The following is an 18,428-nucleotide window of genomic DNA, read 5'->3' as shown; positions in this document are numbered from 1 at the left end:
AAAATTCTAAAACGAACTCCATAAGCTTCAGTTCAAAACGTTGTCCAAACGATCTACGAAACAAGGAAACAGCCAGCGCACTTACGTTTGACGTTTTTCATCGTGCATGACAAAGAACACTCGCACTTAACCGTAGATACGAGAAACAAAAACGTACACGTTTCTTATTGGCCTATGAAAGGATTCATTCTGCTGCTTTCCTATTGTGGTAACGAAATACCAGAAGAAATCGGACTCACTCAGCTCGTCAAACTAGACGGCGATAATTGTCTGAAACAGCCGTAATTATTGTCAACTTATGATTTACGAGTTTTCCCTTTCTCTTCAGAGATATAACATTACCAAACTGAACTGCCGCCAGCGATCTAAAGAACCATGATTTAAAAAACCTATCTTTAGTTCTGCCTTATAGCCTCTTGCTCAGAATCCTGCAGAAACATTAATTTTTGCTGCAGACGCACGAGCGCGGCAAATTGCCAATAAATTAATCTTCGCGAGCATTCAGACGTCGCAGTGGATCCCAGCGTCAGCTTTATACGACAGCGTGCTGAAAAATAATACTCCCGAATTTTTATTTGAGAACTCTTACAGGTCTTTAAATAAAACCAACTTTATTAATATTCTACATCTCTGTGCTTCATGTCTGATTATTTATTACTGAACATAGTCACCCTGGCGACAGACACATTTCTCCCAACGAGAGACCAGTTTGTTGATACCGCCGCTGTAGAAAGTTTAATTTCGTTGACGAAACCACAATCTCACCTGTGCTTGCACCGCTTCATCGCTTTCAAACAGAAGTTCTCGAAAGTGTTCTTTAAGTTGTGAAAACACATGAAAATCGGCTGGGACCAAGTTGGGACTGTATGGTCGATGACAGTGAACGAAAGGCGTTGCAGAAGTCGCAGCGAACTTATGTGGTATGGCATTGTTATGCTGAAGGGGAGGGTGTGTGGACGAACTCCTAAAGTTCGTGCTTTCAGCTTTACGAGGGTCTCACAGTACCATGCAGAGATCCTGATGGTGCCATTCGGCATTAAATCAAAATGCACCGCACGTTGAACATTCCACGACACAGTGAGCATGACTTTGCTTGCTGATGGCATGGTCTTCAACATTTTTGGCGTCGGTTATCCTTTGTGGCGGAACTCCATTGATGCATTGTTGTTTCAGGGGTCAATATGGTGGCACCATATTTCACCACCTGTCACAAGGTTGATGACGAACCTATTACCCTCATGCTGAAAACGCTAAAGAAATTTTTGACAGATGCCCAGTCTCATCTGTCTCATGTCAGGATTGGACATTCGATCCATCCACCGTTTCTGTACCGCAGTTCTACACTGGCAGCCTGTACAGCCTCTGATAATATACCACAATTATCTGAGAGCTGTGTCTGTGATATCTGAAGATTTCCTCCGAAGAATTCATCAATTCGATTCCAAACAGTCTCGTGGGTTTCTCGTGCGTCGTCGGCCATTCCGAGCTCTGTCACAGACGTTGAGGTTACGAGCACGGACAACCTGTTTCTCAAGCACCGACGTACTTACGTTACACACCGCCATGTAACACGCTGTAATTCGGACCCCTCTAGCAACGAGGGTTGCAGCTTGCGTTAACGAAGCAGCAGAGACAATCGAGTAATATGCATGACATGTAATTCGACCGACATTGAAGTCCGAGGAAAAAATTCGGAGATATTGCTTTCGAGCACGTCCTTGTACAGGCTGGTCCATTGATAGTGACCGGGCCCAATATCTCGCGAAATAAGCATCAAACGAAAAAACTACAAAGAACAAAACTCGTCTAGCTTGAAGGGGGAAACCAGATGGCGCTGCCGTAGGTCCAACGGATATCAACTCCATTTCTTTAAATAGGAACCCCCATTTTTACTACATACTCGTGTAGTACGTAAAGAACTATGAATGTTTTAGTTGGACAATTTTTTTCGCTTTGTGGTAGATGGCGCTGTAATAGTCACAAAATGCGTGGTATCACGTAACATTCCGCCAGTGCGGACGGTATTTGCTTTGTGATACATTACCCGTGTTAAAATGGACCGTTTACCAATTGCGGAATAGGTCGATATCGTGTTGATGTATCACTATTGTTATCAAAATGGCCAACGGGCGTGTGTTATGTATGCTTCTCAGTACTCTGGACGACATCATCCAAGTGTCCGGATCGTTCGCCGGATAGTTATTTCAGGAAACAGGAAGTGTTCAGCAAAATGTGAAATGTCAATCACAACCTCCAACAAATAATGATGCCCAAGTAGGTGTTTTAGCTGCTCTCGCGGCCAATCCAAACATCAGTAGCAGACAAATTGAGCAAGAATCGGGAATCTCAAAAACATCGGTGTTGAGAATGCTACATCCACGTCGATTGCACCCGTACCATATTTCTGTGCACCAGGAATTGCATGGCGACGACTTTGAACGTCGTGTACAGTTCTGCCACTGGGAACAAGAGAAATTACGTGACGATGACACATTTTTTGCACGCGTTCTATTTAGCGACGAAGCGTCATTCACCAACAACGGTAACGGAAACCGGCATAATATGCACTATTGGGCAACGGAAAATGCACGGTGGCTGCGACAAGTGGAACATCAGCGACCTTGGCGGGTTAATGTATGGTGCGGCATTATGGGAGGAAGGATAATTAGTCCACATTTTATCGATGGGAATCTAAATGGTGCAATGTATGCTCAATTCCTACGAAATGTTGTACCGAAGTTAAAACAAGGTGTTTCACTGCATGGCAGAATGTCGATGTACTTCCAACGTGATGGATGTCCGGCACAAAGCTCGCGTGCGGTTGAAGCGGTATTGAATATCATATTTCATGACAGGCGGATAGGTCGTCGAAGCACCATCCATGGCCCACACGTTCACCGGATCTGACGTCCCCGCATTTCTTTCTGTGGCGAAAGTTGTAGGATACTTGCTATCGTGATCCACCGACAACGCTTGTCAACATGCGTCAGCGCATTGTAAATGCATGTGCGAACATTATGGAAGGCGAACTACTCGCTGTTCAGAGGAATGTCACACGTATTGCCAAATGCATTGAGGTTGATGGACATCATTTTGAGCATTTATTGCATTAATGTGGTATTTATAGGTAACGCTGTAACTGCATGCGTTCTCAGAAATGATATATTCACAAAGGTACATGTATCACATTAAAACAACCGAAATAAAATGTTCAAACGTACTTACTTTCTGTATTTTAATTTAAAAAAACCTACCTGTTACCAACTGTTCGTCTAAAATTGTGAGCCAAGTTTTTGCGACTATTACAGAGCCATCTATCACAAAGCAAAAAAGTGGTCCAATTAAAACGTTCATATTTCTTTACGCACTACACGAACAGTAATAAAAATGAGGATTCCAATTTTTTTAAGAAACGGAGTTGATATCCTTTTGACCTATGGCAGCGCCATATAGCTCGCCAACCATAGCGCCGTCTCGTTTCCCCCTTCAAGCTAGACAAGTTTCGTTCTTTACAATTTTTTCATTTGACGCTTATTTTGCGAGATATTTGGCTCGGTTACGATCAATGGACCACCCTGTATATTCAGCAGCTATTACTTATCGCTACCGAGCGAGGTGGCGCAGTGGTTAGCACACTGGACTTGCATTCGGGAGGACGACGGTTCAATCCCGTCTCCAGCCACCCTGGTTTATGTTTTCCGTGATTTTCCTAAATCGTTTCAGGCAAATGCCGGGATGGTTCCTTTGAAAGGGCACGGCCGATTTCCTTCCCAATCCTTCCCTAACCCGAGCTTTCGCTCCGTCTCTAATGACCTCGTTGTCGACGGGACGTTAAACGCTAACCACCACCACCACTTATCGCCAAAACCAGCAGGATAAGTTGTGACAGCACATGCCGCGATCTCCTTACCTTACAACACCCACCATCATCCCTCGCAACACCAAGTGGGGTGAGACGGAGCTCGCTCCTCTTTTGGAGGAAAAAATATCGGGGCGGGTAGGGTTAGCGGTGACGCCGCAGTGGTGGCCTGGAAGAGGGGGGGAAGGGGGGGGGAGGCGAGGTGCGGTTGGACGGCTGATCGATTGTGGGGCCATCGGAAGGCACTCTGGGCGAGCGGAACAAGCAGGCGGCGTCCGCTAATGGGCCGGGAGCCGCTGGCTGGATGGTTGCGTGGCGGGCAGACTGCTCGTGTTACGGCCAGAGCTAACGACCGGACAGCACCACCAACGCTCGCTGCGCCAGTAGGTCGCGCAAGCGAAGAACGCTACTGCCGCATGTAGCGCCCACCCGCGAGGCGTGGGCTGCACTGCCCGTACTCTCGTCTCTCCCAACATTCCCAGTATAGGTTCGCTTATGTGAGAGCTGAGGCCAGCAGCTCTAGAGAGACTGAGGTCGCTTCCTACAAGAGAGGTCCAAACTCGGAGAGCGCAACTATCTGAGATCTCGCCCCCGTTCTCGGGCGCTGCCACTGAGCTTCCTCTCATTGTTGTTTACCTGCCACGTATTACTCGCGAAACCTCTCTGAGCGTGAAAACCTCTCACTGGCATACCTATTTTAATTATGTTACGGACTGATGACCACAGACAGATGTTAAGTCCCATAGTGCTCAGAGCCCATTATGTCACGAACCATTAACCCTTCACCTCACGGGGCATGAAAATTCACGTGGTCGAGGAGATGGTGAAGTCACAGCGTGGAATTCTGCGTTACACTCCATTGACGTGTGCGGAGTAAAGAATCCAGTACTCCAGACTTTTGCCTCGTGGAGCGGAACGTCGCCAATGAGATGCCACAGCGTTCTATGTCACAAGCATAACACAGAAACTGTCTAATGCATGGTGTTAAAAATCATATTTGGTGGGTTTTCTTTCTCGTACAGTATGTGGTGTGAATGTGAGCTGTTGCAAAGTACCAGCAAATGCAGGAAATCTCGAAAACGCATGGCATTACCTATGAACTGTTATAATAAAATGACATGAAACTAAACTTTGGTAGGTAAAGAATCTCTGTAGTGGACTTTTCAGTGTTCTAGCTTGCGCTACAAAAGTATACCGTTTCAGTGCTAAGACACAATGATGACCCACGAAAAGCGCGCCTCTTTTGGTACAATTTGCAAATTAAATATCAAATAATGACATTTTTAGATACAGTCTTCACAAATTGTATGTCATATGCAGAGGCCTACTTATCAAGTCGAAGCTGGAGAGCAGCTGGTGGCGTCGTGAGCTCTTAAGTTGTGTTAACCTCCATCTAAATTTTTTTCACGTCTTGTTTCCTAAAGGATTCTGGGTCTTCCTTATTCATTTAACAGAAGTGTAATCTTAAGAGCCAAAATTATTTTTTAAAAATAATGTATCTCTGATCCCAAAGGCCAACGGCTGGAATGTTTCCCCATAGTCCACAAATCTTAAACGTTACTGCCAGTATCTGCCTGAAAGCAAAAACAAGGTAGATACTGGAATTCTTTGCTATTATCAAACGTTCTACACTACTGGCTATTAAAATTGCTACACCACGAAGATGACGTGCTACAGACGCGAAATTTAACCGACAGAAGGAAAATGCTGTGATATGCAAATGATTAGCTTTTCTGAGCATTCATAGAAGGTCGGCGCCGGTGCCGACACCTACAACGTGCTGATATGAGGGTAGTACGAAACGCCGTGCTGGATCCCAACGGCCTCGTATCACTAGCAGCAGAGATGACAGGAACCTTATTCGCATGGCTGTAACGGATCGTGCGGCCAGGTCTCGATCCCTGGGTCAACAGATGGGGACGTTGGGAAGATAACAACCATCTGCACGAACAGTTCGACAACGTTTGCAGCAGCATCGACTATCCGCTCGGAGACCACAGCTGCGGTTACCCTTGACGCTGCATCACAGACAGGAGCACCTGCGATGGTGCACTCAACGACGAACCTGGGTGCACGAATGGCAAAACATCGATTTTTCGGCTGAATCCAGATTCTGTTTACAGCATCATGATGGTCGCAACCGTGTTTGGCGACATCGCGGTGAACGCACATTTTGAGCGTGTATTCGTCATCGCCATACTGGCGTATCACCCGGCGTGATGGTATGGCTGGGCCATTGGTTACACGTCTCGGTCGCCTCTTGTTCGCACTGACGGCACTTTGAACAGTGGACGTTACATTTCAAATGTGTTACGACCCGTGGCTCTACGCTTCATTCGATCCCTGCGAAACCCTACATTTCAGCAGGATAATGCACGACCGCATGTTGAAGGTCCTGTACGGGCCTTTCTGGGTACAGAAAATGTTTGACTGCTGCCCTGGCCAGCACATTCTCCAGATCTCTCACCAATTGAAAACGTCTGGTCAGTGGTGGCCGAGCAACCGGCTCGTCACAATACGCCAGTCACTAATCTTGATGAACTGTGGTATCGTGTTGAAGCTGCATGGGCAGCTGTACCTGTACACGCCATCCAAGCTCTGTTTGACTCAATGCCCATTCGTATTAAACACGTTATTACGCCCAGAAGTGGCTGTCCTGGGTGCTGATTTCTCAGGATCCATGCACCCAAATTGCGTGAAAATGTAATCACACGTCAGTTCTAGTATATTATATTTGTCCAATGAATACCCGTTTATCAGCTGCATTTCTTCTTGGTGTAGCAATCTGAATGGCCAGTAATGTATAAAGATGAAATGTACTTGCAGTTGTGGTTGCCAACAGCCACCAGATGTATAAGGAAATGATGACAGTGACAATTTGTGCCAGATCGGGAGTCAAACCCGTTTCTTCCGCTTCACACGAGCGGTCGCCGTAGTCGCTTTGGCTGTCCGACCACTGCTCACGGCCAGACTCAAACTTCCTGTAGTCATCTTTTTTATATAATAACCTGCAATCACACACGCATTATGTATTTATCGTACAGGGGAGGACATTTATACTTAAAGTCGCTGCCTGATATCGGCGGATAAATACGATATTGTGGTGCCTGTGTTGTTAAGGACAACGATGCAATGTTGCATCGGACATGCATGTATGCATGCATGCATTTCCGAAGAACAGGGACTGTAGCAGCCATTGTAGAGTGGCAATGGCAAGGATAGTGTTTCTGAAGAGGAGAAATTTGTTAACATCGAGTATAGATTTAAGTGTCAGGAAGTCTTTTCTGAAAGTATTTGTATGGAGTGTAGCCATGTGTGGAGGTGAAAGGTGGACGATAAATGGTTTAGACAAGAAGAGAATAGAAGCTTACGAAATGTCGTGGTACAGAAGAGTGGTGACGATTAGCTGTGTAGATCACGTAACTAATGAGGAGGTATTGAATAGAATTGGGGAGAAGAGAAATTGGTGGCACAACTTGACTAGGAGACGGGATCGCTTGGTAGGACATAGTCAGAGGCATCACCAATTTCGTTTTGGAGGGCAGCGTGGAGGGTAAAAATCGTAGAGGGGCACCAAGAGTTGAATACACTAAGCAGATTAAGAAGGATGTAGGTTGCCGCGGGTACTGGGAGATGAGAAGCTTGCACAGGATAGAGTAGCATGGAGAGCTGCATCAAACCAGTCTCTGGACTGAAGACCACAACAACAACAAATAATGTGTACGCTTAGGGACCGATGATCTAAGTAGTTTGGTCCCATAAGGCCTCACCACAAATTTACAAAATTTCGTTATGAACAGAAATTCGAAATACTGAAGTTCGTGTCTGTGTGCGAGTCGTACCTGGATAGCCAAAGTGGTTAACGCGACCCCTAATGTAAAGCGGGAAATCATGATTCGAGTGCCGATTCCCTCATACAGTTGAAGGTTGCTCGTATTCGCAACTGTGAATACATTTCATGCACTCATAGCGGCTCCAGTTGCCTCAGTGTCTGTTCCTTTGGACATGCATAGACAGTTATGGCGCTCTATGGCGGGAACATTTTTCGGCCGACGCCAGTGCAGCGATTCCAGAGGTGTCTTTGTCGAAACAGTCGTCGGTGCGCTGGCAGGAAATTTCTCCCAAGCGCTACTCCTCGAGAGAAGGAGGTTTTGAAATGGACAACGTAACCGTGGGACGGTACAACGGCGCGGAATCGCCAGTCCTAAAAGTACTCGAACTTTGGTTCAATAAATAAAAGAAAAGAGCAAGACTCCTGTTAAAGCAAGATGCATGTCTGGAGATAAATGCATTTAAATATTATCCTTCTGCGAGAAGGGGAAGATGCCTGGATTGTATTGTAAGATCTGTCGATTGCCTACTAGCTGAGTCCCAGAGAGAGCAACTGACTCGTCGGTCTGAATCTTGCAAAAAATTTGAAAAATACTTCATTCTTGGCTGCATCTTCGTAGACGATGGTAGATTTTTATATACAGTGTGAACATTAAGAAAACCTACAAACTGCAGGGGCGGATTCCTGACTGAAAATGAAGGCTAAAAGGTCCTATTGAGCGTGTCTCCGGCAACGGGCGGTGTGCGAACAACAACAAATCGTCCCGAAGCATAGCACAGAGCTCCACCGGACCCACGTCAAAAACATGTGGTCGAAGTGGCCCCCATGGGATGCAATGCAAACGTTCACACGGCACACCATGGACTGCTGCACTATTTTGTCCCTATCCGCATAGCGTCACAGGCGTCGTGAACGTGCTGTTAAAGGATCTGCACATCAGGAGCTGGTTCAGCATACACAACAGTTTTCAGATGCCCCCAGAGATAAAAATCACGGGGATCTTGCAGGCCATGCTACAGGGCCTCCGCGTTGTATGCATCGTCCGAGGAAGATGTTGCTGAGGTGTCGGATTACTGTAATACAGACGTGGGATGGAGCTCCAGACCATATATTCTGTCGTATCGGCAAAGGCAAATTATCAAGTAGCCCAGGCAAAGTATTCTGCAAGAAGTCCAGGTATGTTTCTCTGTCGAGGAGCTGTGGAACAACCGCTATAAGTATGCGGTCACCAATAATTCTTGCCCACACGGTGGTGCTAAACCGATGCTGATGAATACGCCTCAACCATTCCCCGAGGATCGTCTGTAGCCCACAGACGACCATTATGCAGATTGATGATGACAATTCTGGTAAAAGTTGCTTCGCCGGTAAAGAGGACTGATGACAGAAATCCCATGATTTTGTTGGTTTAGCGCAAAAGCCATCGACAAAATCCTTTCCGTAGAGGGAAATCATCTGCAGATAATCCTTACACTCGTTTCAGGCGATAGGGATAAGAGCGTCTGTCATACAAGAAACACATAATCTTACTTTACCTTACACCACGCTGGCGGGCTACTTGCCAGTATCTTGAACTAGGGGTTCGCCTGAATATTCTGGAGAAACCGATTCTCCAGATCTGGTGTACGCACAGTCCGTCGCCTCCCTATACAACGTTCGTCTATATGGAAGGATCCACGGTCACACAAGCACCCAAAAAGGGCTTGAAACGTTGTGTGGTGTGACTGGTGTCTATGGGGTGCGTGCTTTAATACAGGCGTGTTGCTTTTCGACATTTTCCATGTGTCTGCTTCTTACAGTGCACTGCATCAATCACATAGTCTGCAACACACAAACAACAGGGACCGATGGCCTTTGTAGTCTGGTCCCTTCAACCCCCTTCACCTCCTCTCTCCCCACACAAAACCAAAAAACCACTCAAAGAACACACGGCAAGTGGGCAGCGCCATCTAACGTGGCAACGATGTATTTTCGGACACTAGTTCATAGGACATTTTTTTCTTCCATTTCCAGTCAGTAATTCGTCTCTGCAGCTTGTCTGAAATGTGTGAAAACTTTGTAAGGGTGCAGCAGAGCAGGTTGTGCTGCGGAATAATGGTTGACAAAAAATTTGATACGTTGTGCGTTTCTACGTCTACATCTACATTTATACTACACAAGCCACCCAGCGGTGTGTGGCGGAGGGCACTTTACGTGCCACTGTCGTTAGCTCCCTTTCCTGTGCCAGTCGCGTATGTTTCGCGGGAAGAACGACTGCCAGAAAGCCTCCGTGCGCGCTCGAATCTCTCTAATTTTACATTCGTGATCTACTCTGGAGGTATAAGTAGGGGGAAGCAATATATTCGATACCTCATCCAGAAACGCACCCTCTCGAAACCTGGACAGCAAGCTACACCGCGATGCAGAGCGCCTCTCTTGCAGAGTCTGCCACTTGAGTTTGCTAAACATCTCCGTAACGCTATCACGCTTACCAAATAACGCTGTGACGAAACGCGCCGCTCTTCTTTGGCTCTTCTCTATCTCCTCTGTCAGACCGACCAGGTACGGATCCCACACTGATGAGCAGTACTCAAGAATAGGTCGATCGAGTGTTTTGTAAGCCACCTCCTTCGTTGATGGACTACATTTTCTAAGGACTCTCCCAATGAATCTCAACCTGGCACCCGCCTTACCAACAATTAATTTTATATGATCATTCCACTTCAAATCGTTTTGTACGCATGCTCCCAGATATTTTAGAGAAGTAACTGCTACCATTGTTTGTTCCGCTATCATATAATCATAGAATAAATGACCCTTCTTTCTACGTATTCGCAATACATTACATTTGTCTATGTTAAGGGTCACTTTCGAATTTAATGAGCATTGAAGTTCCGCAATCAGGTTGTTGCGAGCGCTAATTCAAAGAGGCCTCTCCACGGACGGTGTCGCCAAACATGTGCTTCATTTGCTTTGCTAAATCGAAACAATAGACCGATACAAATATTGTACGTGGGTCGACAGTAAAGATAACCCAAGCTAACTGCCAAGCATACATGAGTTATGACGGCGGCGCTATACAAACCCCGATGTTTATAATGTTTAGTACTCGGCTACGTAATTTCTGAAGATGCTCACGTTGGTCAAGTGGAAAGTGGCAAAGTAAAGACCATTTACATGCCACTTATAGTTGCTCTGCAATTTTAATCTCTAGCGGTCGCTGTTGCCCTGCAGGCAATATCTGCTCTTCCTAAGTATATTTTTATACTCCGCTTTCATAAATTTCGTGGGTATAAGATAATATGTTTAAAGAAATATTGCTGCTTATTACCAATGAGGAGTCCTGCACTTCCTCAGTGCGGCGGAGCACGCACGATCTTAAACCGGCTCCGCAAAGGATGGTTACCCGCTAGTAGGTAACTCACATCATTAGCTTTGATAATTATATTGCAGGTATTTTTCTTTTTCTTTTTTTAGTTAGGTTATCCGCAGGGTATTAGGTGTCTATCCTTCAATGCCTACCAGTTTACAGAATTAACGTCACTCTCTTCCGGAAATCCAAAAGGGTTATGACCACTGCCACCGCCGTTCAATGCCTCCGCTCGGTAGTTGTTGTCGGCACAACTTGACGTTGATCCATCATGCGCTGGGAACATCTATTTTGTAAAGAGATCTGCACTATCTGATCAAGGGTATCCGGAAGCTTGCCGGCCGCTGTGGCCGAGCGGTACTAGGCGCTTCAGTCCGGAACCACGCGGCTGCTACGGTCGCAGGTTCGAATACTGCCTCGGGCATGGATGTTTGTGATGTCCTTAGGTTAGTTAGGTTTATGTAGTTCTAAGTCTAGGGGACTGATGACCTTAGATGTTAAGTTCCATAGTGCTTAGAGCCATTTAAACCAATCGCTCCAGACACTGCATCACAATTGTGTATCTTTCGTAATCCCCTCAGATTCACTAACGAGATTGTTTCGTTATGTCTCGTTTCAGGGCAGCAAAGTGGCGCTGAAGGCTATCCACAAACGCGTGGACCTCACGAGACCACTGTTGCTGGAGCTGAAACGGGTGAGTAAAGACCACAATAACAGTTTCCGTCGGTGTTGCGACTCAGCTGCAGAACCCGTCCACTTCACTATGATCTAATTTCAGTACAGTCTAGACTGATAAAAAAAATTAACATCTGATTCAGTAAATTTATTTTAACGTGACTGTATTCGCTTTCTCCTCCAGCGTCAGTACCAGTCAGGTGCGTGCTTCACAAATTAATTTGTCGGAGTCGCTGATGACTTAGCATGTGGGTCGGACTTCAATAGGACAAAGAGTAACTAGAAATAATTTCGTGGAAGTGGATTAACATCGTGAATTTAGCATCGAAATAATGACGAAACTGAAACAGTGGAGAGTAGAGCTATGTGTGCTTGCAATTTATACGAGCACCTGTTTGATGACAGCTCATAATTCCAGTGCCTTGCCGAAACATCCCCCGCCCTTCGCCCCCACCACACCCCACCCCGTGAACCATCGACCTTGCCGTTGATGGGGAGGCTAGCGTACCTCAGCGATACAGATAGCCGTAGCGTAGGTGCAACCACAACGGAGGGGTATCTGTTGAGAGGCCAGACAAACGTGTGGTTCCTGAAGAGGGGCAGCAGCCTTTTCAGTAGTTGCAGGGGCAACAGTCTGGATGATTGACTGGTTTGGCCTTTTAACAATAACCAAAATGGTCTCGTTGTGCTGGTACTGCGAACGGATGAGAGTAAAGGGAAACTACAGCCGTAATTTTTCCCGAGGGCATGCAGCTCTACTGTATGGGTAAATGGTGATGGCGTTCTCTTGGGTAAAATATTCCTGAGGTAAAATAATCCCTCATTCGGATCTCCGGGAGGGGACTACTCAGGAGAACGTCGTTATAAGGAGAAACATTGTCTTGAAAGGAGGATATAAGATGAACATCAACAAAAACAAAGCGAGCATAATGGAATGTAGTGAAATTAAGTCGGGTGATGCTGAGGGAATTATATTAGGAAATTAGACACTTAAGGTAGTAGATGAGTTTTGCTATTTGGGGAGCAAAATAACTTATAATGGTCGAAGTAGAGAGTATGTAAAATGTAGACTGGCAATGGCAAGGAAAGCGTTTCCGAAGAAGAGAAATTTGTTAACATCGAGTGTAGATTTAAGTGTCAGTAAGTCGTTTCTGAAAGTATTTGTATGGAGTGTAGCCATGTATGGAAGTGTAACATGGACAATTAATAGAAGATAAATTTGTGGCCTAACTTGACTAGAAGAATGGATCGGTTGGTAGCACATGTTCTGAGGCATAAAGGGATCTCCAATTTATTATTGGAGGGCAGCGTGGAGAGTAAAAATCGCAGAGGGAGACCAAGAGGTCAATACACTAAGCAAATTCAGAAGGATGTAGGTTTCAGTAGGTACTGAGAGATGAAGAAGCTTGTGCAGGATAGAGGAGCACGGAGAGCTGCATCAAACCAATCTTTGGACTGAAGGCCACAACAACAACATGCCGAAACAACTATACATCAAAAACATCAAAGGTAAACCCTCGTCCTCAAGTATGTCTTATAGTCACAAAGGTGTCTGTGTAAGAAAAGAAGTTCAGATAGATAAACTAATGAAACAATAAACACAACCGAGCGAGGTGGCGCAGTGGTTAGCACACTGGACTCGCATTCGGGAGGACGATGGTTCAATCCCGTCTCCGGCCATCCTGATTTAGGTTTTCCGTGATTTCCCTAAATCGTTTCAGGCAAATGCCGGGATGGTTCCTTTGAAAGGGCACGGCCGATTTCCTTCCCAATCCTTCCCTAACCCGAGCTTGCGCTCCGTCTCTAATGACCTCGTTGTCGACGGGACGTTAAACAATAACCACCACCAACAATAAACACAACATATTTATTCGTGTTCTCACTTTATTCGGATGCATCGTTTCCTTAGCAAATAGGGTTTCATTGTATACTTACACAACCTGAATTTTAACTCGGAAACGGGCTTTATGAACATTAAATACCGAACGAAAGTCTGCAGCAGCGTCAGTGCAAATTCACTTGCCTTCAGACCAGCGGTAGACTAATCTATGAATTCCCACCCAAGACTCCACTTGCCGTCTCACTGTTAATGGACGTATGGAATATTCTTCGTTGTATTTCAGTTTAACATACATTGCCAAGCGTTAGTAGAATATACTGAACAGTGAAAAAGTACAAAACAGAAGCAGGAACGGTCCAAGCTTAGCGTCTTCTACATCTGGCAAAGTGGCAGAGCCATGGCGTCACGGTCAAGTGGTCACGGTCTTTATTTGCACCACGGGCGAACGGTGTTCAAAACTACTTCGGGCCTTTTTTTCCACAGCATTATTTTTGTTTTCTTTCTGGAGAATTGGCTGTTGACGTACTATGTTCTGATTATAGAATATGGGTGTGTGTGTGAATTCCTAAGGGACCAAACTGCTGAGGTCATCGATCCCTAAACTTACATACTACTTAAACTAACTTATGCTAAGAACAACACACACACACACACACACACACACACACACGCACGCACGCACACACACACACACACACACACACACACACACACACACACAAGCACGAGGGAGGACTCGAATCTCCGGTTTGAGAGGGAATATGGGCCATGTAATAAGAATTCATTACCGTCACAAGTAAACGTGATGAACAGTGAGAGCACATGACTTACTGTACCACATAGACATCTGACAGAAACGAAAACACCAAAAAAACGGGTGTTAACTATGTTGAAACAAAGAAATACAAGAGTCAAAACTTCCAAAACGGAATGGAACCTCAGCAATGTTAAAAACATACGTTTTGCCAGAGCACAGAGAAACTGTGCGGTTGTGAAACAGTTGCGCTTATTTGTTGCAGATAATGTGACAAACTATTATGTGCTCATCATTTCCTTGGGAGTGATCACATTCACATTCATACGAACACCTACAGTGATTCCAAAAAGTATTCGTCTAGCTACATATCTTTTAGAAAACAAAGTCTGTGTAACATGAAAAGAAATGTATACAAAATATAAAGAGCCAGTCATGTAAGAAGTACCTCCATAAATCTTTTTTGTTGAAAAGCAGGGAAAGAAATACATGGAAATCGACAGTAAGGTTAACAAAATGGAAAATGTAATACAAGAGCTAGTTCATAAAGTGTTTGTCCACCACCTAAACATGCCGAAATCCTGCGCGCTGTGAGTAAACTATAACGCTGACCCACGCCACACTCTAAGAGTCACCATTGCGAGGCCCCAGTCTTATCACCTGTTGTGGCTCTGACCGGCGCCGATGCAGTGCAATTAGCGCTATGGGCCGTAAGTGTAACAAGACGACGCTGAGCGAAAGGAAACTTATTCTGCGCTTACATAATGGGGGCAGATCTTCTTACGAGATTGCTAACGCAGTCTTTAGACCTATATAGACGGTGAAATCGATAATACGTTGATTTTGCGCAGCAGAATTATTAAGAAACCAGTCACGTGCCGCCGACCTGAGTGGCCGTGCGGTTCTAGGCGCTACAGTCTGGAACCGAGCTACCGCTGCGGTCGCAGGTTCGAATCCTGCCTCGGGCATGGATGTGTGTGTGCTGTCCTTATATTACACTCCTGGAAACTTTATTGAAACATTCCTGGGGTCAGATACATCACATGATCACCCTGACAGAGCCACAGGCACATAGACACAGGCAACAGAGCATGCACAATGTCGGCAGTAGTACAGTGTATATCCACCTTTCGCAGCAATGCAGGCTGCTATTCTCCCATGGAGACGATCGTAGAGATGCTGGATGTAGTCCTGTGGAACGGATTGCCATGCCATTTCCACCTGGCGCCTCAGTTGGACCAGCGTTGGTGCTGGACGTGCAGACCGCGTGAGACGACGCTTCATCCAGTCCCAAACATGCTCAATGGGGGACAGATCCGGAGATCTTGCTGGCCAGGGTAGTTGACGTACACCTTCTAGAGCACGTTGGGTGGCACGGGATACATGCGGACGTGCATTGTCCTGTTGGAACAGCAAGTTCCCTTGCCGGTCTAGGAATGGTAGAACGATGGGTTCGATGACGGTTTGGATGTACCGTGCACTATTCAGTGTCCCCTCGACGATCAACAGAGGTGTACGGCCAGTGTAGGAGATCGCTCCCCACACCATGATGCCGGGTGTTGGCCCTGTGTGCCTCGGTCGTATGCAGTCCTGATTGTAGCGCTCACCGGCACGGCGCCAAACACGCATACGACCATCATTGGCACCAAGGCAGAAGCGACTCTCATCGCTGAAGACGACACGTCTCCATTCGTCCCTCCATTCACGCCTGTCGCGACACCACTGGAGGCGGGATGCACGATGTCGGGGCGTGAGCGGGAGACGGCCTAACGGTGTGCGGGACCGTAGCCCAGCTTCATGGAGACGGTTGCGAATGGTCCTCGCCGATACCCCAGGAGCAACAGTGTCCCTAATTTTCTGGGAAGTGGCGGTGCGGTCCCCTACGCCACTGCGTAGGATCCTACGGTCTTGGCGTGCATCCGTGCGTCGCTGCGGTCCGGTCCCAGGTCGACGGGCACGTGCACCTTCCGCCGACCACTGGCGACAACATCGATGTACTGTGGAGACCTCACGCCCCACGTGTTGAGCAATTCGGCGGTACGTCCACCCGGCCTCCCGCATGCCCACTATACGCCCTCGCTCAAAGTCCGTCAACTGCACATACGGTTCACGTCCACGCTGTCGCGGCATGCTACCAGTGTTAAAGACTGCGATGGAGCTCCGTATGCCACGGCAAACTGGCTGCCACTGACGGCGGCGGTGCACAAATGCTGTGCAGCTAGCGCCATTCGACGGCCAACACCGCGGTTCCTGGTGTGTCCGCTGTGCCGTGCGTGTGATCATTGCTTGTACAGCCCTCTCGCAGTGTCCGGAGCAAGTATGGTGGGTCTGACACACCGGTGTCAATGTGTTCTTTTTTCCATTTCCAGGAGTGTAGTTAGGTTTAAGTAGTTCTAAGTTCCAGGGGACTGACGACCTCCGATGTTAGGTCCCATAGTGCTCAGAGCCATTTGAACCGTGAAGGTATGTGCTAACACAATCAGTAATACCTTCAAGAAGTATGGGTATCATGGCTGGTTAGCGCGAAAAAATTTTGGGTCAGTGAACAGAATCGAAAGAATCGTCTTCAGTTTGCAATGGAACATAGTTTCAAAAAGGAAGACTTCTGGAATAGGGCAATATTTTCTGATTAGAGTAAATATAATGTATTCGGGCCGGACGGCAGGCGAATGTTGTGGCGTAAGATGAATGCAGACTTGTTGCCACGCAGTCTTCTGCCAACGCTTAAACACAGCGGTGACTCCCCGATGGTGTGCGTCTGTATGAGGGCTGCAGGTGTTGGAAAATTATATTTCACAGAAAGTACAACGGATCACCATATGCATATCAACATTTTAAAGGACAATCTGAATCCTAGCGCCGAAAAATTAGGTCTGCAAGGAAGTTACATTTTTCAACAAGATAACGACCCAAAGCGTACGGCTCTAAATACGAGGCTGTAGCTCCTGTGCAATACCCCAAAACAACTTAACATCCCTCCTCAGAGCCCAGGCATTAATACTACTGAAGACCTGTGGAAAGTACTGGAAGATAGCATCAGGATAAGACACATTTCTAAGAAGAGAGACCCAAAAGAAGCACTTCAAGACGAGTGGGACAAAATTCCAGCCTCTCTGACGGCAAAGTTGGTCAAGTCGACCACAAGCAGTAATAGCTGCAAAGGGATACCCCACTAAACATTAATTTTTGTAATTGAAATCATATTTTCAGATTGTAAATTAAAACAAGGAAATGAGTGTACGAATACTTTTTGAAGTATGCTTGAATAATTTCTCCATTTTGTAAAATTTGATATCGCTAGTGATGTATTTATTTCCTTGTCTACCGATAAAAATGACTTACCAAAGTTCGTTGCATATGAGTGGATGTTCACATTTTATGTTCACTTCCTTTCACGTGACATATACTTAGTTTTTTTAAAAAAATAAAACTAGGCGAATAATTTTTGGACTCACTGTAAATCGGGCAAGGAGGCATCTCTCACTGACTCGCTAGTGGGTACAAATTAAGTGGGTCGATAAGAGATTCCTATCATATGACACACGCCCTGCTACTATTGCCGTGTGTGACACACATGACGTTTATTCCGGTGGAGGATTCGGTTGACTTAGCGCCTTGTAATCAAACGTTTACGGCTCCTATTCGAAAGTCACTTCGTTTCGGCTACTAATAGAGGAGTTGCACAGAATCAACTTTCATTATAGGTCCCTTCTTTACACCTCGCTGCTGCAAAAGGGCGTTACACCACGACACAGACACAAATTTGAATACAGCCAACAGTGGAAAAAAAAAGCTGTGACGAGGTAGCTTTGAACACGGCTCGTCCGCTTTGCACTCGAACGCTGGGACCATTCACAGTTTCTACTTTGCTTCTATTTTCACAGATCAGTACACCTTCTTCCTGTTTTCATGCTTGATCTGTGTTCAGTTTGTGACGGTGTGTCCACTGGGCCATCTCACTGCTGAATCTGGGAGGGTGCGATGTTCAGAGCAGCTAGCGCGTTGGTCTGGCTACGACAGTCCTGTGTGTGCATGTGACGGGGTGGGCAGGCATTGCCGCAGGCGCCACGTCATTCCTCGCACGCGGTCGCTTATCCTGCAGAACGCGCCCCGCTGTCG

At 46.3% G+C, this 18,428-nt stretch overlaps 1 protein-coding gene across 2 annotated transcripts in view; it reads left to right on the top strand.

Annotated features, from left to right (window-relative positions):
- The window catches only part of LOC126266758 (atrial natriuretic peptide receptor 1-like), a 1,377,759-nt gene that overhangs the window by 1,105,952 nt on the left and 253,379 nt on the right, over positions 1-18,428 (top strand). For both annotated transcript variants that reach the window (XM_049971275.1, XM_049971274.1), the window contains exon 11: positions 11,660-11,734. In XM_049971275.1, the coding sequence (XP_049827232.1) occupies positions 11,660-11,734 (75 nt within the window). The remainder of the gene's footprint in view (positions 1-11,659; positions 11,735-18,428) is intronic.

Source organism: Schistocerca gregaria, chromosome 4 (assembly GCF_023897955.1).
Source record: "Schistocerca gregaria isolate iqSchGreg1 chromosome 4, iqSchGreg1.2, whole genome shotgun sequence".
Lineage (NCBI taxonomy): Eukaryota > Metazoa > Arthropoda > Insecta > Orthoptera > Acrididae > Schistocerca > Schistocerca gregaria.
Note: the sequence above shows the minus strand (reverse complement) of the source record. Positions and strands in the feature narration are given on the sequence as shown.